This window comes from Dasypus novemcinctus, chromosome 26, assembly GCF_030445035.2.
Source record: "Dasypus novemcinctus isolate mDasNov1 chromosome 26, mDasNov1.1.hap2, whole genome shotgun sequence".
NCBI lineage: Eukaryota > Metazoa > Chordata > Mammalia > Cingulata > Dasypodidae > Dasypus > Dasypus novemcinctus.
The window spans coordinates 11,002,245-11,021,990 of record NC_080698.1 but is presented as its reverse complement, the minus strand read 5'-3'; the positions used below and the strand labels follow the sequence as shown (position 1 = coordinate 11,021,990).

The 19,746-nt window shown below is 40.8% G+C and overlaps 2 protein-coding genes across 10 annotated transcripts in view; both read right to left on the bottom strand.

The window, feature by feature from the left end:
- The window catches only part of RBM5 (RNA binding motif protein 5), a 28,347-nt gene extending 17,844 nt beyond the window's left edge, over positions 1-10,503 (bottom strand). The window contains exons 1-7 of the mRNA XM_004451841.5: positions 10,355-10,503; positions 9,111-9,184; positions 7,354-7,519; positions 6,384-6,539; positions 3,135-3,204; positions 2,572-2,645; positions 14-97 (exon numbers count right to left, since the gene is read on the bottom strand). Coding sequence (XP_004451898.1) covers positions 14-97; positions 2,572-2,645; positions 3,135-3,204; positions 6,384-6,539; positions 7,354-7,519; positions 9,111-9,127 — 567 coding nt within the window. The 5' untranslated portion in view covers positions 9,128-9,184; positions 10,355-10,503. The remainder of the gene's footprint in view (positions 1-13; positions 98-2,571; positions 2,646-3,134; positions 3,205-6,383; positions 6,540-7,353; positions 7,520-9,110; positions 9,185-10,354) is intronic.
- Positions 10,504-16,416: 5,913 nt separating this feature from the next.
- Positions 16,417-19,746, bottom strand: part of RBM6 (RNA binding motif protein 6) — a 131,212-nt gene continuing 127,882 nt past the window's right edge. For all 9 annotated transcript variants that reach the window (XM_071212074.1, XM_004451843.5, XM_004451846.5 and 6 more), the window contains 2 exons: positions 17,422-17,551; positions 16,417-16,662 (listed from right to left, as the gene is read on the bottom strand). In XM_071212074.1, the coding sequence (XP_071068175.1) occupies positions 16,537-16,662; positions 17,422-17,551 (256 nt within the window). In that variant the 3' untranslated portion in view covers positions 16,417-16,536. The remainder of the gene's footprint in view (positions 16,663-17,421; positions 17,552-19,746) is intronic.

The following is a 19,746-nucleotide window of genomic DNA, read 5'->3' as shown; positions in this document are numbered from 1 at the left end:
AACATATGCTTACCTTGTTACAAAGCCAATCTTCAAACTTAGGTCTGGGATTGCTATAATGCATTGCAATGTGCTTTCCTTGAATCACCAATTTTTTCTGTAAGAAAAGAAGTGATTAGTTATTCCCATTGTGAGGAATGTGTGTCCATTTTCCCAGGGCAGAGCACACTTCGGAAAAATCAGTGCTCTGGAATTAAATGGACAACATACGGGGAGGACCAACCACCGCCACCTATACTCTGCCCATCCAATCCTTTAGATAGGCAGTAAGAGAATGGGATGTGGAGTAAAGGTAAATGGAGCCAGGGAGTGCTGAGAAAGCTGCCAAACACTAAACGCTGACATGCACCAGGCCGTGTCTCCAGCAGAGACAGAAGTCCTAACATTCAGCATTGAGAGGCTGCCTGAGAGTGACAGTCTATTTCAAAAAGCAGAAGACACAACTCTCCCAAGTTCTGAGACTGTCTCCTACTTTAGCCCTTAGCATGTGTCCTTGGGCTCTGCTTCACTTTTCCCCCATTGCCCATCCTTTTGCAAAGTAAAAACCTTTTTATTTCCCCTTCCCCTGAACTCCTTCAGGATGTCCTTTGGGAACAAAAAGGGGAACTCATTTTTAAAGGGAATCTGGTCACAATTCTTTCTCAGGAGGGATTATTTTGAATGCCACCAACTCTACCACAGCTAAATGAAATTTCTTCCTGCCTACTGCAATTGTGTAATGTCCTACATAAAAGATGTGTTTTTCACTGAAATGAATGGTGCTCTCTTCAAGATGAGTAACCAGGAGGCCAATGAAGTTTCTTCGGGGGGTGGGAGGGAGAGGGTTGTAAAAGTTAATAAATGCATACACCACACCTCATCCTTCGAGTCAACCATGTGACTAAAAGGCACTCAACTTTAAAAGGTCAAAACTCTGAGCTCAATCAGTCTAGCCCAGAGTATACCTGGCACCTGCCCCCAAAGAGCCTTCATTTAACTTTTTTTTTGGGGGAGGAGGGTGTAGTGTGGGGAAATGGGGTAGGGTGGGTGGGATGGGGTAGACTGACACTATCAGAACAGACTTAAGTAGGAGGTTAGAGGTCCAGATTTTTAAAAGGAGCCTAACCCCTCTAAAAATACATACTGTTGAACAATTTGGTTCTTGCAAATCCTGAAGATTTAAGACATGCTAAATATTTGTCTTTGCAATATCTAAAGACTGCATGTCTGGCCAAGAGGAAAAGAGTTGAAAGACCATCCACTCACTGTGGTGTGCAGAAGCAAAAATAAAAGAAGTTGGGAGATATGTCAATAGATCATCTCACTAGGAGGGATGTGTGCTGGGCAGATTCCAAAACTACCACTGTATCCCTAATCCTATTGGCCTTTTATTTCTGGAGTGAATTTGAACTGTAATGAAGTATTACGCATCAATATAGCTTTGTATACATTAAAATTGTGTTTTTTAAATGTTCTATACGTTTTAATTTATTAGGAATTTTAAATTCCCAGGCAAGTCATTCTGACACATCCACTGCATACAAAGATGCAGTCAAGTCAAGAAAGCAGACTCATATGAAGCTTGAGTATGTTCTGAATAAACTAGGATGCTGTTCATGTATGAATTGAAGAAATTTCTTTTATAAGATCAGGTTGTGACTCCTGGGTTAAGAAATGAGAGGCTTAAAAATCTTAACAAATCAGTCTATCAAAATAATACCCTTATTAATGAGTCTTGTTATAAATGGCAATGCTACCAACAAAAGAACTCTTTATTTCTGGGTGACTCAAATCATGAGATGCGGCAGAAAAGCAACATAATGAGTTAAGCAAACTTCCCAGAATACAACTGATTAAGGCATTCAATACCGTGCTGTAGCGTTCTTACAAAAAATGTTATTTAAGTGTCAAGCATTGAACATTGTCTTGACAAACTGAAGGATACTTCAGTTAAAGCTAAGTCGAAGAACCATCAATGCTCTGCTTTGAACAGACTAATAAATGGCATTATCACAGAAATTAAAATGTTAATGCCATTTTAACTATATTAGAGATAGAAGCAGGACAGGCTCCCAAGCTAATCTCATCAGACTTATTGTTCATAATTCCACCTGGTCCTTACATAGTCCTGGAAGACCCATCTAAATAGTTATACCTCCAGGAGGTCTAGGGTCTCCAGGCAGCAATAAGGAATTATTTATTTTAAAAAATAACTGCCACAGACTTCCATTATGTTCTTTCTTTTCATTGTCAAATAGAGAGTTTGATATTTACTCTCAGTGGACACAATAATATGAAAATCAGGTAAGGGCTTTAAAGAGGAACATCAGATGTTTTGTTGAATACCAGACAGTTATTCAGTGGTTAACAAAACCCTGCCAAGTAGAAATGCTTAATTTAAAGGCAGAGCAAATTTTGCAATGCTGTCCTTGGTACTGTATTTATTTATTATAGTTATGTCAATTTTAATATATACAAAGCTTTTTTTTTTAAAGTCACTCCTTTGGAACAAACCACTCTTTCAACCTTTTTTTTAAATTGTACAGACTTGTTCCATTTTCATGAATATCTAGACTTGGTGAGTGAAGCAACCTGATTGGCTTCCATCCAGCTGGTAGCATCTTGCAAGTGATAAAACTCCACGAAGGCGAAACCACGGCTTACACCTAGAGACAGCATTCAGATATAGACGGGATACTCGTGTTAGTCAGTTCCTTTATAACAGGTGAATCTCTCTCCCACTGCTTCAACACTGCGTGACAAAGCCAATTGGGAAGCAGCTTTACAAAATGACTCGACTTGGGGATCTTCTTGATACTTTGCCATGGCAAGGAACCAAGCCGCCTGAACTAAATGTCACTCGATTTGATTCCACGCTTAAAAAGTAACCATGCAACCGACTACAAACAGTCAAACAAGGTGTTTATAACATTGCTACTTACCGAAGGGAAAAAAAAGCCCCTAAAAACAAAGTTTTTAAAAAGTTCCTCAGATGCTCTCTAACATCGTTTTCAAAGAGTCACATTCCTTAGCCATGGCAAACCTTTCATTCTGAATTCATGTGCTTGAAGACTGGGGGAGATCAGGATGTTCTTTAGGGACTGAGGTGGGAACGGGGAAGAGAACCAAATGGTAGGAACTAAGCAAGCTCTCACCTGTTTTCCTCTTCATCAGCCTCACATCCGCAGGCTGAGGACCTTCAAAGGACTCCATCATTTCTCGAATCTATACAGGGTTTTACAGATTTATAATTAAACCTTCGGACACTTGCTATTCTATACTAAAGAGTTCAAAGATCTGGGATTATATCAAATGCTTAATTAGCCAAGTTTTTAACTTCTACCACCAAAATGCAATTATCCTAAAAAGTAAAATAAACAGGGAACACTTCTAATTGAAATCAATGTACTTTAACAGCCTTGAAGGTGTTCTTATATCCACCTGGGAATTTCCCACAGGCACAAATATTTAATGTTATGATACACAGCTTTGCCCATGGTATGAAATTCCCCAAGCCTCCCTTCCTTAGTCTAATCTTACTGTCCTTGTGCTCTCAAGGACACAGCCAGAAATAAGATTTAAAAGAAGCAGAGAATCTGTCACTGTCCTCTAAAGTACAAGTGATCAGGAATAACCAAAAAACAAGCATTCCTCTCAAGATAAACATTTTCTGCACATCCTAAGACAGATAATGTTGAAAATTAAAGTTCATAACATTCTTAAGTTCCTAGTAACATCAAAATAAACACTAACTAGGACTAGAAGACAGTATTCTGGTTGATAGGTTTGTTGTGGATGCCAGACTAAGCCCACGTTATAAAAGGTAATGATATACCAGGAAGCAATACTGTTCGGAAAAACTGGTTCAAATTAGTATAATCGATTTTGGTGATCCCGGATTTCCATAGTTAGGTACAAAGACTGCAGAATTACAGATCTAGTTTCACACACATAAATACTATTACCTGGCCAGAACCCCATCTTGAGACTCTGGTTCATGTTTAGTAACACAGAATTAACTTAGTAACCAAAAGGAGTTACTCCTCTAGAAACTAAAAATAGTGTCTTTAAGAGTAGTGATACAGTAGCATATATAGTAACACAGTAACTAAAGAGAGTTATTCTAAATTTACCCTTCAGTAGGGGAGACTAAACTAAAAAGGGAAACAATAAAGATGATAAACTCAGGAGATTAAATAATTTTAAAATGTTTTAATATTAAGATCCTGACAAGTGAGTTTCCTAATACTTGAGAACCTCAGAAATTCTACTTGGAATACCAGCCTTTTTATGATAGGTACTTCTATTTCTCTGAAGGAAACCTGAAATGCACAAGTATTACACTCACGCTTCATTATCAGCAGGGCAGAACTAAAGGTCAGTTAGAACACTTTTCCCCATGCCACCCACTTCCTTTGCTGGCTCTCAGGGCCATATGCCTAACAGACTCTTCCTTAAGGGGACAATCTAATTGACTAACAAGCCTTCCTGAATCAATTCCTGTATAATTTCTTCCATTCTCCTATCTAAGCTTAGCTCTCATTAGCTCTAGTCTCCCATCTACCCACTACTATTCCTTTCACCCAGAATTCTAACCTGAATAACTCCAGCTATAGGCAAAATCATCAGTAACTTTTAAAAAAGATTTATTTCTGCCCTGTCCGCGCCCCCTCGCTGTTTGCACTAGCTGTCTATTCAACTTTTTAGAAGGCACTAGTAACTGAACCCAGGACCTCCCATGTGACAGGGAGGTGTCCAATTGCCTGAGCCATATCTGGTCCTTTCAGTAACTTCCTTTCATGCTTAGCTGGCAGCCATGTACCTTTCTACTTCCAGGTTTGCTCACGTGATTCCCCCTGCTTAGAAGACTCTTTCACGGCACACTTTTCCCAATCTCCACCAAACGAAAAACATTTCTATCCATCAAAACCCAGCTCAACTAATATCCCATGATACCTTTCCTTATTTTTCCCAGCTAGTAATAACCTCCCTTAAATAAGCTCCCACAGTCTTTAAGGACTTCTTCAAAGAGGACTTCTTCGAGTACTAACTCCACTACTCTGCATCATCATCTGCCAACCTTATTCATCATAAGCTTTTTAAAAGCAGGATCAAGGCTTTACTTTACAGATCATAGTATATATAATGTAGCAGGTAAGCAATGGATTACAAATATTGGAATGATTACCCATTAGTACCTAATACATCTCATTCATAATCACATTAGTTACTTCCAATACTTAGAAGCCCAAAACTATGTGAACCCAATACTCATCTTCAGCTCTGGCTAAAATTCAATTAAACATTAGTCAGAATATTACTTTGACTACTCCAGGAGAATAGACATTGGGGCAATCAATGCTGTGTGTTTTCATCTTTTAAAAACATCTTTTTTTTTTTAACCAAAGAGTAACGTGTTTATTTCTTAAAAAATACATTTTGACAGTTGTCACATAAAATGTCCTGATGTAAAAAACAAAGCAAAACAAAAAAAACGCAAAGAAAAGCATGGAAAACTAAAAACATCTTTCAAAACTTTTCCACATTCATTTAATTGACAACACTGGCTGAGCAACCTACTGCATTAAAGCCTCATGGACACAGGCATGACAATTCACACACAGACCTGTTTTCAGAGATCTATGGTTCTCTGGGGAAAATGGGAAATGCATTGAGAGCTCTGGTATAGGTGTTACAAGACAGTCGTGAATACAGTGCCTTGAGAGAATAAGAAAGAATTCTGCCTGGTACATCAGAAAAGGTTTCACATAAAGGAGTCTCCAAACAGAAAAAGGCATATTAGTAGAATGATGGACATGTCCAAAAGTGGCTCACTGGAGAAGCAGGTTAATGGGTCTGGGCTAGAATGAAAGGGTGAGGGGTAGAGTTGTTACAGGAGATCAGGCAGAGCCCAGCACACCAAGGACCTTGCTGGCCAGTCTGAGAAATGGGGAACCAGAGAATGATACTTCCTTTTCAACAGGCTTCTCAGAGGTTTCAAATGGATGGTATAATTTTAATCAAATCAAAGGGTGGCCAAGTTATGGAGAAAATTATTACGAATACATCTTTACCTATTAAGTAACTAGTCTGAAAAAAATGTACTGACAAAAATAAAAAATAAAGACCAAAAAAAAAATGTACTGACTATCTACTAAGGGCTACAGAAGAAACAAGATCTTTTCCCTACAGACAAGAAACTCATGAAAACTGCATGAACTTTAAAGCCTATATGTAAGTGATAATTTACCACTGAACTAAGTGGAAGAGAATTTCATCCTAAAGAAAGAAATGTATTTTGTACTAGCTAAGCCTGAGGTAAAAGAGTAACTATAGAAAATGATAGAAATTTAAAGCTGATTGCCCCTACTAAACTGCTTATTAAAACTGTCATTTCTCCTTACATCGCTCTCTGTGATGGTGATGGGAAGGCCGCGCAGCATGATGGTCTTGCTCTCTCTCTCATCACTGATGTCATGCCTGTAGTCATGCTCTCCATAGTCACCATCGGAATGGTAGCCATCCTCAGATCGGTCGCTGTTTCTTCTTTCACGCTCTCTCTGATTTATAATAAACAAAATTGTAATTAAAATCAAATTGAGTTTATATTTTTTGATTGAGGCCCTGTACACCTAGGATTTTATCCTAACAGAAACAACATGAGAATTCCATGATGATGTTTATTGCAGTGCTTTCTAAAACAAGGGAAAAAAAAAAAAGATAACAAACATTTAGTTCAGAAAGATTTAATAACTCACTGTAAAATACATCAACACACAATGAAATACTATTTACCTGTTACAATATGAAGATACATGCATGGGAAATAATCTATTACTTAAATAGAAAAAAAAGGAAAAAATAAGTGCAAAATTACATGGGGAGCACAACTACTTCCAAAGAAAAGAATGTATAATTTGGAAAGGAATGTACAAAAAAATAAAAAAATAAAAAACTATGTTAAGATGAATGGAACTATAACTTAACATTTATTATTCACTTAGAAATACTGACTGAGGCTTATATATTATATTCGCTGCCTCATCTTTAACACGGGAATAACACCTATCTTATAAGGTTGTAGTAAGACTTAAATAAGATCACGTTAAGTCAAGTATCAACACAGTACCTGGCACATGGGGGCCAAATGTAAAAGTTTGGCTATTATATTTCAACTACTACAAGGCTTAGTTTGTCTTTGGGGATTAAAAGAAACGAAAATAATAGAAGATTGAATATAATACTCAACAGGAGCCACTTATTCAAGTCAGGTTGACTAAATCTAATAGTGGCCTGATTAAGATAAAACTCTTCAGGTTTCATGTATGTAATTCATAATTCTAACAACTCCACAAACAGATGCTGACCACTCACCTCTGGACTGTCATAATCTCGGTAGTCATCGTATCTATCTCCCCTTCGATCATCACTAGATCTTTTGTAATCCGAGTCCCTCCGCCTGCTTCTGGATTCACGTTCATCACGGTCATCCCTGTCTATGATGGAACCATATCTTCCACTACGCTCTGTTCTACTCACACTGCCAGAAAAAAATAATTTTCATTTCAACTAAATTACATTTCAACTAAATATGGTTGAAAACAAAACTCCCCTCCAACAGCTCAGTCTATAAGATAAACCCAAATAGTTCAATGCACCCCTTAAAATTTACTACCCAATTCCAGTTTACAAAGACACCACTCTTCTAACTATAAGGATAATTCCCAGGAATTTATGATAATTTGAAAATACAGTATCAAATGTATTTTCAGGTTAAATATTTTATAAAAAGGGCTAGGTTGTCCAAGTTTATTCCTACATTTTCCCAAGCCTGTGTTCTACATATCACTTCATTCTCAATTCAGATCTTTGTGAGCAAAAAGGGAAGAAAGCAATTATTTTCATTTTCACTCTCAAGGGTACCATACTTACTGAGAAATGGACCAACAACTTGGACATGCTACATTTGTCTTTTTCTGTATCAGGCATTTAACCGAGCAGTTCATTTGTTAGAGATAATTTGATGGTAACCAAAAACAAGCACCTTCTGAGAACATTATTTCCTATAGCATCTAGTTTATTTCTGGTTATCAGGCTTTACAAAAAACCTAATAACAAGATGGCTTAAAACCATTCTGACTACAGACATAAAGAGTCACTTAAAAAATTGTTTACCAGGTTTATGAAACTACTGTGCAAGGACAAAACAAAGGAAAGGCTTATTAGGGTCACATTTAAAGTACAAAAAATTAATAAAAATTAAACAAGTAATCTAGGACTACTTACTTGATGATAAATATGGGACTGAGAGACACTAAAAGGGTAAACGCTAATTTAATAAGTTATTTACAACTACAGACTGCTGATTCAGCATTAAAATAATGATACAATGGGATATGAATATTTCCCAAGTCCTTCTGGGTCAATTTAATCCATTATTGGGAGTGGCCTCTATACTAAGGTGGTAGATAGCTGGATAACTAAAGATTGTTTGTTTAAATTAAATGGTATGAGCGGAAGTAGCCAAAGGTGATTCAACAATCAAGTGTTGCTGTCTTAATTCCCCACTAATTCTTAAGCCCTTTTTCTTTTTTCTCTCTTTCCATAACTCAAGTCCTAAGTTTTTCAGCTCTGAAAGTCCAAATCATTTTGCTATTGAGGGGACAGTAATGAGTGGCATTCACTGGACACTTATAGCAGCCAGTCACTGTTCTAAGTGTCAAACTGCATGATCTCCTATTCCTGCATAGGCTGTTCTCCACTCCTGGAACCCTCACTCCATCCTGCTTTCCTTTGCCTAATTCCTACTTATCGTGCAGACTTTACCTCAGAGGATACTTTATTAGGAAGCTTTTCTGGCTGTTTCCAGGCAAACATATGCTTCGCATGTAGTCTAACAGCACGCTAAACTTCCTTTATCACAGCACAGTTCACGCAGTACTTTATCTTACCAGATTGCAAGTTTGAGAGAGCAGAGATCAAAATGGTGCTTACTCTTATATTCTTAGTGCCTGCCAATGCCTGGCATAAAACCTGACATACTCAAATATGGGTCTGATAAGCAATTTTTAACAAATAGTTCAGTCCACACTGAAATGTTGAGATCAAAAGCATGTACGATAGTTACTTACCGCTTGTCTGAACCCATTGTCCTGCTGAAGATTTAGCACACCACTCCAAAAAATTCAAGTTTTGTTTTTTTTCCCTAGGAGACAAGAAAGACTGGTTGCTGCAAATTCGAGAAATCATTTAAGTCAATTGTTCTACAATTGTTCTTTGAGCTGGGACAGTGAGGACAGAATTAAATCGGTTAACCGATAGTAGAGATGGTCTAAGGGGAGGAGGAGGTAGGGACCAACTGTAAACATTTAAAACATGGTAACACTATTTTAACAAGAACATGGCAGGAAGATGAAACAATTTAAAATATTAGATTCCAGATGCAACAACAAAATCATAAAAGAATGCAAGCAGAAGACTCCTTCCCTGCTCCTACTTTAGGGTTACAAGGCAAAAATGGGACAGAGTTGCCATCAACTCCATGTTCTGAATCAAAGCTGCCCTGATGAGGTAGTTGACCGTTACAACATTACTCAAAGTGTCTTTATTAAAACAGAGAGAAGTGAAATTCAAACGATTCTGATGAAAAATTTAGAACCTCTGAGCCGGGATGCTTAACTGACTGAAATCTACTCCGCTTACAACGCAACGGCTGACCCAAAGCTGTTTCAACCAGAAAGGAGCAAACCTGGACACAACTTAATCTCTCGGTGACAATAACCCACCACGTCTTGAGCGTCTTGACCACCACAGGCCCTCGAGTGGCGTCTGCCTGGCCCCGCCACGCCCGGGGCCCCACCTCCGTGAGCTGTCGCGGCCGAGATGGCGAAGCCACGGCCTGCGCGGCGGACGCGGGCGACCGGCCTTCCCTCTCCTTGCAAATGCACCCCGCTAACCCCCAAGGGCCGCCAACACACAGAGGATCGCAGCCCGTAGATTCGCCTTCACCAAATGGCCCTTCTGGACAGGGCGGATTCAGCCGCAAGTGGGGGACGACAGCGGCTTGAGGCGTGCCCAAGGGACCGCCAGACGGCTCCGCCGCTCAGCTGAGCTGGGGTTTCCAGGATGTGTCCCGGCAGGGGCAGACTCAGCCTGAAAGAAGACAGCCCGAAGATGGGCGAGCCGGCGCCGCGCCGAGTAGAAGCTGACAGCGCCGGCGGTGAGGAGGGGCGCGGCTCCCCAAAGCCTCGGGCCACTTAGCGCCTCAGGAGACCCGGCTAAGGCCGGTCGAAAGCCACCCATGGCTGACAGGGCAGCCCGGGGCCTACTCCAACGGCAAGAACCGCCAGTCATTAGGAACGGTCGCCGCACTTACCCCTAGGAGGGACTGAAGCCGCAGCAGCACCGGTTCTGCGCTCCAGAACATCCAGTAGAGTTCGGCCGCTCCACAAAATGGCGTCTCCACCGACGGCCGTCTCCTACCCACAGTACCTCGCGCCAACTCCCTCCCCGCTCGCACGCGCCACCTGCCTCCCCCTGGAGGCGTCCAATCAGCGCAGAAGCCAGTCTGCGCTAGGAGAGCCGGGAAGTGTGGTAGTCAAAGCCGCCTGTCATTCACTATGCCCTGTATTAATTTCTTGCGTATTTTTTCCCTTTCTTTTAAACTGCCACAGAATTGCGAATCTTCCCTTTGCATGCCGTGATTAGAGCTCTTAGACCCTCTATATTAGACTTAATAGTTCTTTGCCTTTGCTGCAAGGGTCTCACTTATTTACAAGGGCCTTAAAGAGTAGTTGTAAAGAAAAGAAAGAAAAAACAAAATAGTTCACTTTCACTGACGGGATGTAAAACCAAGTTTAATCCGGTTTCAAGAGAAGGACGGTTAGTTGATCTATTGCATTACTGGAGGCTACCTTAGATTTAGTTACTGTGCTTTACAAACATGCCTTTATCGTCAGAACCCAAGAATGAATATCGAACCAATTTTGCAGGAAAAAAAAAAAATTTGGAGGCAGGTTTTCAGAGTGTCTGGGGTCTTTCCCATTGCTATTTTCTAGTCTAAGAAAGAGTCATTTTCCAGGAGTTAACATTTACTACTTGGACTTCTAATTGGCATCTCAAAATTAACAGCCAAAACCCAACGTTACCACCTCTCCAGTTCAGTAAATGGCAACTCCTTGTTTCCAGTTGCTCAGACCAAAGCTTTGGAGTCATCCGTGTGCCCTCTCCCACCTAATGTCAGCATATCCTGTTGACTCTACCTTCAAAAAATATCTAGAATCCAACCACCTCTAGCTGCCTCTACTGCTCACTACTCTAGACAAAACCATGACAGAAATAGTAGGTTGCACAGCTAATAGTGGTGTAACTGGGGTATGAACTAGTAAGCCCTCAACCACTAGAATATAAACTCCAGGATGGCAGGAATTTTTGGTCGTCATGTTTACTATTATATCCCCAGTGACTCTACTGGTGACTGACACATAGTGGGCATTCAATAAGTATTTGATGAACAAATGAATCTGCTACCAAAGCTAAAAGTGTAACATTTGTGGCAGAAAGGAGCAGGGATCATTTGACAATTCAGAGAGTGTGGACCCAGACTGGTCTAGATCAGTGAGATGGTGGTATTCCTCTGCATCCAGTTGGCATAATTTGACCTCTGGCATAACTTACATATTTTTAGTGGAACTGATTTTTCAGGTCACACATACCAATTGAAAATTTAGACCATGGCAAGACAGAGGAAGTTATCAGTTATGGGAAACCAAACCTATACTGCTCTCTTTTCTTTCTAGAAAAAAAACCTTGCAAGAATAATTGGAAGGATGTGAGTCAAAGGAGATTCCAAAGTAGGAGCTTCAAATATTCTGGAAAATCTTTTCTTTGCAAAAGCATCTTTAAACACGTTCCTAACAATGGTTTATACTTCCATATCACAGACATTAAATGACACAGGAAATTTTTTGGGTAATTAAGAACATGACAATAGTGTTATGGACTTGAATCATATCCCTCAAAGACATGTTCAGGTCCTAACTCCGGTCCTACTGATGTGAACTCATTTGTAAATAGGATCTCTGAAGATGTTATTAGTTAAGGTGAGGCCAAACTGAGTCAGGGTGGGCCTTAATCCATTATGACTATAATCCTTATAAGCAGAGGTAATTTGGACAGCCAGAAGTAGGAGCAGTAGGAGACAGAAGACAGATGGCCATATGACAAAGGGAGAGATTGAAATATGGATTGCCAACAAGTTAATACCAGAGAAACTTTGGAGAAAACCTGGTCTATTGACAATTTCACTTTGGACTTCTGGCCTCCAAAACTATCAGACAATAAATTCTTGTTCTTTAAGCCAATTAGTCTGTGGTATTCATTATAGCAGTCCTGATAAACCAAGACAGATGGAAAAGTAAAAAAAAACCCTCTGGATTTGGGAATTATGGGTTATTTTTTTCCACTCTACATTTCTTTTTCATCTCTCTTTATATATGAATCTATATAGTGACCAGCTTTATATATATATAACCTTTATAATCAGAAAAAAGTACAGGCATGAGGAACAGAAGGCAAATATTAAAAATGAAAATTTTAAAATTAAACCTAGATGGCGCCATTGCAAACTCTGCAATGGATGCTGCTAATGTGCCAAAAGTCCACAATCAACTAGACTGAATGGGTCAAGTACAGCCAAATACCTTGTCCCTAAAGAAGTTCAACAAAACTCTTTGGAGCATCTCTGAGGTGCTTGCTGGGCTGGGCTTGTCACCAGCCATAATAGCTATATGAATGTTCACAAACGGCACAAATCATTCTTAAAACAAACTCGAGGGCAGCCCACAGAAAATAAGATGGGTTTCACCCAGAGGGAAGCAGCATCCTCCAAACTGTCTGGTTGCTGATCCTCTGTGGACACTGTCCTAGTGCTCAAGCTCCCTGAGGAAAAGCTTTTGCACATCACAGCTGAGCCCCCAAAGGCATGTCTAGGAGCTGATGGGGGTCTGGGAATTCTAACAAGTCCCCAGCCAAGAAAAACAAAGACAGCTGAATGAGTTTTGTTTCATATTTGCTTTTTAAATAATTCACATATATTCAATATAGAGTAAAGGAGGATAGTGTTTTGAGGTTTTTCTCTGTTTCTTGATGTTAAAAAAAATGTTCTCTCTGTAATGAAACAATGGTTATAGGTCTTCTTCAAAATCTCCTAGGACTTAGAAAACAAAACAAAAAATTGGTTTGTGTATTACGGTTTGAGGGAACCACTACTCCAGAAAATAAAGGGGAAATATTATGTACCAAGAAACCAAAGATTTTTTGGAGATGGGTTTTGATGAACTAAGACAAATATACAATCAAATTTTAATTTAACAGGTATTTCCCTGAGGCCTATAGTCTCAGCACTATTCATTCAAACATGAAGTTTCTACTGTGTAAGGCTCTGTGTGAGGCCCGAGGGATAAAATAGTGAAGAAAAGAGCCCATGATCCCTTCCTTCATGTAACTGGCCTTCTGGTCAAAGGCCTCAAGGAACTTCCCAGGGACATCATAAGGTTAATACATCTTTTTTTTTTTCTCTAGGTACTGGGGCTGGGATGGAACTCAGGATCTCGTATGTGGGAAGCCAGTGTTCAACTACTAAGTCATATTGGCTTCCCTGAGTTGGTTTTTGTTTTGCTTGTTGTTTGCTTTTGTTTTATCAGGAGGCACCAGAAACCGAACCTGGGACCTCTCATGTAGGAGGCAGGCACTCAACCACTTGAGCTACAGCCACTCCATAAGGTGATAACTTTTCACACCACCCCTTTCATGAATACTCAAGGTACTTCTTTTTAAAGTATTAAAAAATTTAGACCTTATTTCCAACAGTAACATCTTCATTAAATGGCAAAATCATTGGGGGTAGGAAGGAAAACCTGGTGCTAGCCAATCTGGGACAAAACTGGACCAGCTACCAAAAAGGTTTTGACCTACTCAGTGAAGAGCAGTATAGCAGTTTGATATTACTGATGAATTCCAAAAAGAAATCTGGATGTTTGTAAACTTGTCTTTTCCTCTGGGCATATTAGATTATACTGGATTCAGAGGTTTACTTGATTAAATAATGATTAAGGTTTTGATTGGGTCACATCAGTAGGATGTTGGATCCCAGCCACTAAGGGGGCAGGGACTCATAGAGAAAATGACATGGCAGAAGAGTTTGTTGGGGAATCTTGAGCTGGTGACCTGGGAAGTAAGTACACAGAAGAGTTTGGTTGTGAGGAGAAGAGAAGCAAGCCCTGGGAAGAGAGGAACCCTGAGTGTGGAGAGACACAAGCTCCAGGCAGAGAACATAGGAAGCCTGAACCCTGGCAGGTGTCAGCAACCATCTTGCTCCAGAACATGGCAAAAGACTTTGGTGAGGGAAGTAACTTATGCTGTATGGCCTGGTAACTGTAAGCTTCTGCCCCAAATAAATACCCATTATAAAAATCAACTGATTTCTGGTATTTTGCATCAGCACCCCTTTGGCTGACCAATACAAGCAGACAGAAAGTGTTTTTTTAACTCCCAAAAAGATATGTTGAAAGTGACAGTGTCTAAGTATGCCTGCTCCTTTTTCAGTGATTATAAACCTATAGGTAAAGAATCCAGGACCAGAAATAGGGTCTCTGCCTCTAGGCCCTAATTCAATATAACTGTTGTCCTTAAAAGAAACAAGAGTGAAGGCCATGTGAAGATGGAGGTAGAGGAGTTATGCAACTACAAGATATGAATGCCAAGGACTGATGACCACCACCAGAAGCTGGGAAAGGGTAAAGGATTCCTCATCCAGATGAGGATGGCCCTGCAGACACCCTGATCTTAGACTTCTAGCCTCCAGAACTGTGACAGAATAAATTTCTGTTGCTTTAAGCATTCTAGCTTGTGGTACTTTGCTATGGCAGCCCTAGGAAACTAGTTCAGAAAGTAGTAAGATAGACGACCACCACAGATGCATGTACAGATCATCTATTAGTCAGAAGAGCTTTTGGAATGCACCTATCTGGGGCTAAAAAGCTCAAATGGCCCATTTCATATAATGCTGTGGTGGGAAGGCACATAACTGAGGCTTCCAATTCCCAAGCCAATGTGCTCCTGTAGTTTGTTTTCCCTTTGGATGGGTGAACAGACATTTTAAAGGTTAAGATAAAGGGATACATCTAAACACAGTATGGCAAACAACTTAAATTTATATTTGTCATTCCTGTCACTGGAAATATCTCACTGGCCATGTTTTCTCCTTGGTTTAACCCCATCGCTCTCTTTCATCCCCCACACCTCACTACTAATCCCCCTACAAAATGCCAAATTCCTTCCGTATGTGTGTGTTCACCGCATACAATTTGGCCCTTCTTAGTCCTCCTGCCCTATGCAACCAGGCCATGCTCTTAAGCCAGGGGTTGGCAAACTACAAATCCATAAGCCAAATCTGGCCCACTGTCTGCTTTGTAAATAAAGTTTTATTGGGACACAAGCCACAATCATTTATGTATTGCCTATGGTTTCTTTTGTACTACAACAACAGAGATGAATAGTTGTGACAGAGATCATCTAGCTCATGAAGCCTAAAATATTGACTCTCTGATCCTTTACAAAAAAGTTTACAGACTCCTGCCTTAAACCATCAAGACACCCTTCTAAACACACAGTTCTCTTACTAAGAAACATTCTTCCCCAGAGATATGGGCAAAGTGCAATTCTTAATACTATAATAAGTTACTTGAGGGATTACCCTCCCCGCTCCAAAAAAAAAAAAAAAAAAAAAAAAGCTGTAATAGGATCATAGGATATAGTCCTTTTAAATTGCAAAGCATTAAGGGAGGGGAAAAAAAACAAACCCAAAAAATCCTCACTTTTGAAGCAAATCCTGTGAAATAGTATGTGTGATGATGGAAACTGAGAAAGTCTGAAAGATGGCAGACACCTCTTTGGATAGTTTTAGCTGTGGAGGGGAGGAAAAGCTAGGGCAGTGACTGGAGAGGAAGGGTAATGTTTACTCTGCCCACCTGAGGTGATCACAATGTGTGAAGCATTCAGCACCCAGCAGGCAATGAGAAAAAGAATAATCATACTGCCCCATATAATAACAGTGAAGTCAAAAGAGGAATTTCAAGGATCTAACGAGAAAGAAGTAAACCAACATATGGAAACACATTTAATCTCAACAGTTATCAAAGAAATAAAAACAATGAGATACTATTTTTCACTGATTAAATTAGGAAAATAATTTTTAAGGTCTGAGGGCACTCACAAGCTAGGGCTCAAAGACCAAAGTAACACCCCCACTTCCCCTGTTGACAGCAGTGTTCCTGGGCTCACTGTACCACCTGGTGCCATTCCAGCATCACTTCAAATAGGCCCACCATCTGCCCTCTCCTCTACTCACCTTTGGGAGAAAAATTTAACAAAATATAATCACATTGAAAAAAAGTTTATTTAAAAAAGTTCTAGCAGCAAGAACAGTAACAAAACAAAAGGAGAGACAGACAAACAAACAAGAAGGAGGGTGTGTCCAGTGGGACTTGTCTCCATTCTTTAATCAAGTTCCTTATACCGAGCAAACATGACTCTCCGCACAGCGTCTCGGTAAGTCTCATTGGACTGTCTCTTGCTGGTTCTTCCTGGGGCCCCAGTACTGGGCCCCCTCATCCGGCCTTCAGTCTGAAAAACAAAGATGAAAGTGAAGTGGGCTCTATAAATTAGTTAGCCTCAAGGCTGATCTCTGGACACAAGCATTTCTGGACGAATAAGGACCAAGGTAAACAGGAGAATCTTTTGCAATGTTTAATTATTAAATAAACACCCAAGATGAATAAGGAGGATGGTGACATCATAACCAAAGGATACAAGCTTCAATACCAGAGATACAAAAGGCTCTGTAGGAAAGAAGCCAATCTCCTATGTTGTTATCTTCAGATGGGGACCAAGCCAACACAAAGTGGGCAATACTTCCCATATCACCATCTTTGGGCTCTTCTTGAAATACAAGAGGCAGACCCCTTCATGGGAACCAGGGCTAACTTCATGCTCCAAAAATTTTAGCCATCAAAGCCCTCTCCTGATAATCCCTCAGCTATGCCTTTGAACCTTTTGTTGCTGATTCCCTGGTCCTTTCTCAGATGATTTTTCAATTTCAAACTGCCTGAATCCCATCCTGCCCCACTGTTTACTATGTTTAAGAGTAAGATGAGCTCTATTCCAACTTCTCCTTCCCCTCCCCACCGTCAACCAAATTGCACAGGACTCAGAATGCCTCACTATCACCTCGTGGTCAAGACTGACAAACTTCTCAGCTCTCATTCACCAGCAGTGGAGAAAACCCAGCTAAAAGACAAGGAGACCATTCTAGGACAGAGTGAGAGAAAGTTAATAGCATATTCCAGGTTCATGTCATACCAAACAAGATGGAAACTATTTTACCTCCTCTGCTGAAGCCAAGCCAGGCTGGCCATATCCTAGGCCTGTCCCTTTCTTCCAGCCAGTCACCTGCTGGACACAGCCTCCTTTGTTGCTACTGTCGATTCCTTCTTTACCTATAGGTTTACGATCACTGCAAAATAAGCAGGAATACTTAGACAACACCAGTTTCAAAGTGACCTGCTTGTGAACCCAACCAATAAAACATACTGTCCTCTTGATTCAGATTTGCCTCCTATAAAGTATATTAAAAGATATTTCTGATTGCCTGGTAAGTATTCATCAGGCTTTGGACTGGGGATGCAGATATGATCAAGACTTGGCCCTGTTTGTGGGGAAGGAGGTGAGAAAGGTGAATATGTCAACAGATGCTTATAGTGGGAACACTGGATATCTACTAAGGAACATGGTAGCGAAAATACAAACTGTGAAGGGGCATTACAGAAAATTATAGGAATTCCAACAAGATGGTACATCTTGACAAATGAAGAGTTTTGAGCAAGAAAATGTGTGGAAGGAAAGGACACAGATGAGGAGCCAGAATTGACAAAAATAAGGCTGCTTAAGGCCAGACTGTGAAAAGTCTTAACATTAAGCTAAATCATGCCTTTTAAAAAATATATATATATTTTTTATCCCCCCCACCCCAGTTGTCTGCTTTCTGTGTCATTTGCTGTGTGTTCTGTGTCCACTTGTATTCTTGTCAGCGGCATTGGGAATCTATCTCTCTTTTTGTTGCATCATCTTGCTGCATCAGCTCTCCGTGAGTGCGGCGCCACTCCTGGGCAGGATGCACTTTTGTCGTAGTGGGTGACTCTCCTTACGGGGCGCACTCCTTGCGCATGGGGCTCCCCTATGCCGGGGACACCCCTGCGTGGCATGGCACTCCTTGTGCATACCACAGCACTGTGCATGGGCCAGCTTACCACATGGGCCAGGAGGTCCTGGGTTTGAACCCTGGACCTCCCATGTGGTAGGTGGATACTCTATCACTTGAGCCAAATCTGCTTCCCTAAATCATGCTCTTGACTTCATCCTTCATTCCAAAGAAACCCTGGAGATTAGGCCTCTTTCTGGGCAAGGTATATATTCAAAAGAAGTTGAGTTACAGGAGCAGATTTCTATTAACATAGGTTGTTCTGGTGATAGGGTAGAAGATGAACAGAGAAAGCAAAGATGGGAAGTAAGGAGTCCAGTTTAGAGGTGAGCTGAAAAGTAGAGGTAAGGAGACTAACTAGAAATGTGGCCACTACCTTGATAGAGGAGATAAAGGGTTACACCAGGTATACAGTTCTTTGATGACGCCATACAATGAAAACAGAACACAGGAGGTTTAGCAGGTCTGGATTAGAGCATAATGTAGAATGTAATATTAAGTACATGTTTTGTGTAAGGAGTCTAAGAGAGGTCTAAGAGCAGATGCCAAGGAGGCATTTGGAAATATATATTTGTTTCCCCATCCCCCCTCATTTTTGCACTCGCTGCCTGTTCTCTGTTCATCTTCTTTTTAGGGGGCACTGGGAACCAAACCCAGGACCTCCCATGTGGGAGAGAGGCACCCAATCACTTAAGCCACCTCGGCTCTGTGCTTGTTGTGTCTCTCATTGTGTTGCCTCGCTGTGTCTCTTCATTGCATTTTCTTGTTATGTCAGCTTCCTGTCTTGCTCATCTTCTTTAGGAGACACCCAGAGCCAAACCTGGGACCTCCCGTGTGGTAGGCAGGTGCCCAACTGCTTGAGCCACATCCACTTCCCGGAAATACATATTTGGAGCTCAGAAAACAGACCTGGCTTTAGAACAGGGATTGACCCATAGGTCTTGTTAGTCAATTGGTGGTAGGTGAGGCCATATACCCAGATTAAGAGGGTGCAGCAGCAAGAATAAAGGAGCACTGAAGACAGAGTTCTGGAGAACACCTGGACTTAACCCAGAAAAGGAAGAGGAGCAGGAAAGAAGTCTGAGAAAGAGAGCCAGGAAAATGTGGTGTGAAGGGTGCTAAGAAGAGAGAAGGAAGAAGGACCACTTTCTGCACCCAGAATACACTTCATCTCAACAGACTGAGGGCCTAAGGTGGTCTTTCATCTCCTGCCTAGGACTGACCTTTGTCCTAATTTTTCCCCCCCAAAAGATTTATTTATTTATTATTTCTCCCCCCACCTCCCCACCCCAGCTGTCTGTTCTCTGTGTCTATTTTACTGCGTCTTCTTTTGTCCGCTTCTGTTATTGTCAGCAGCTCAGGAATCTGTGTTTCTTTTTGGTTGCGTCATCTCGTTGTGTCAGCTCTCAGTGTGTGTGGCACCATTTTTGGGCAGGCTGCACTTTCTTTTG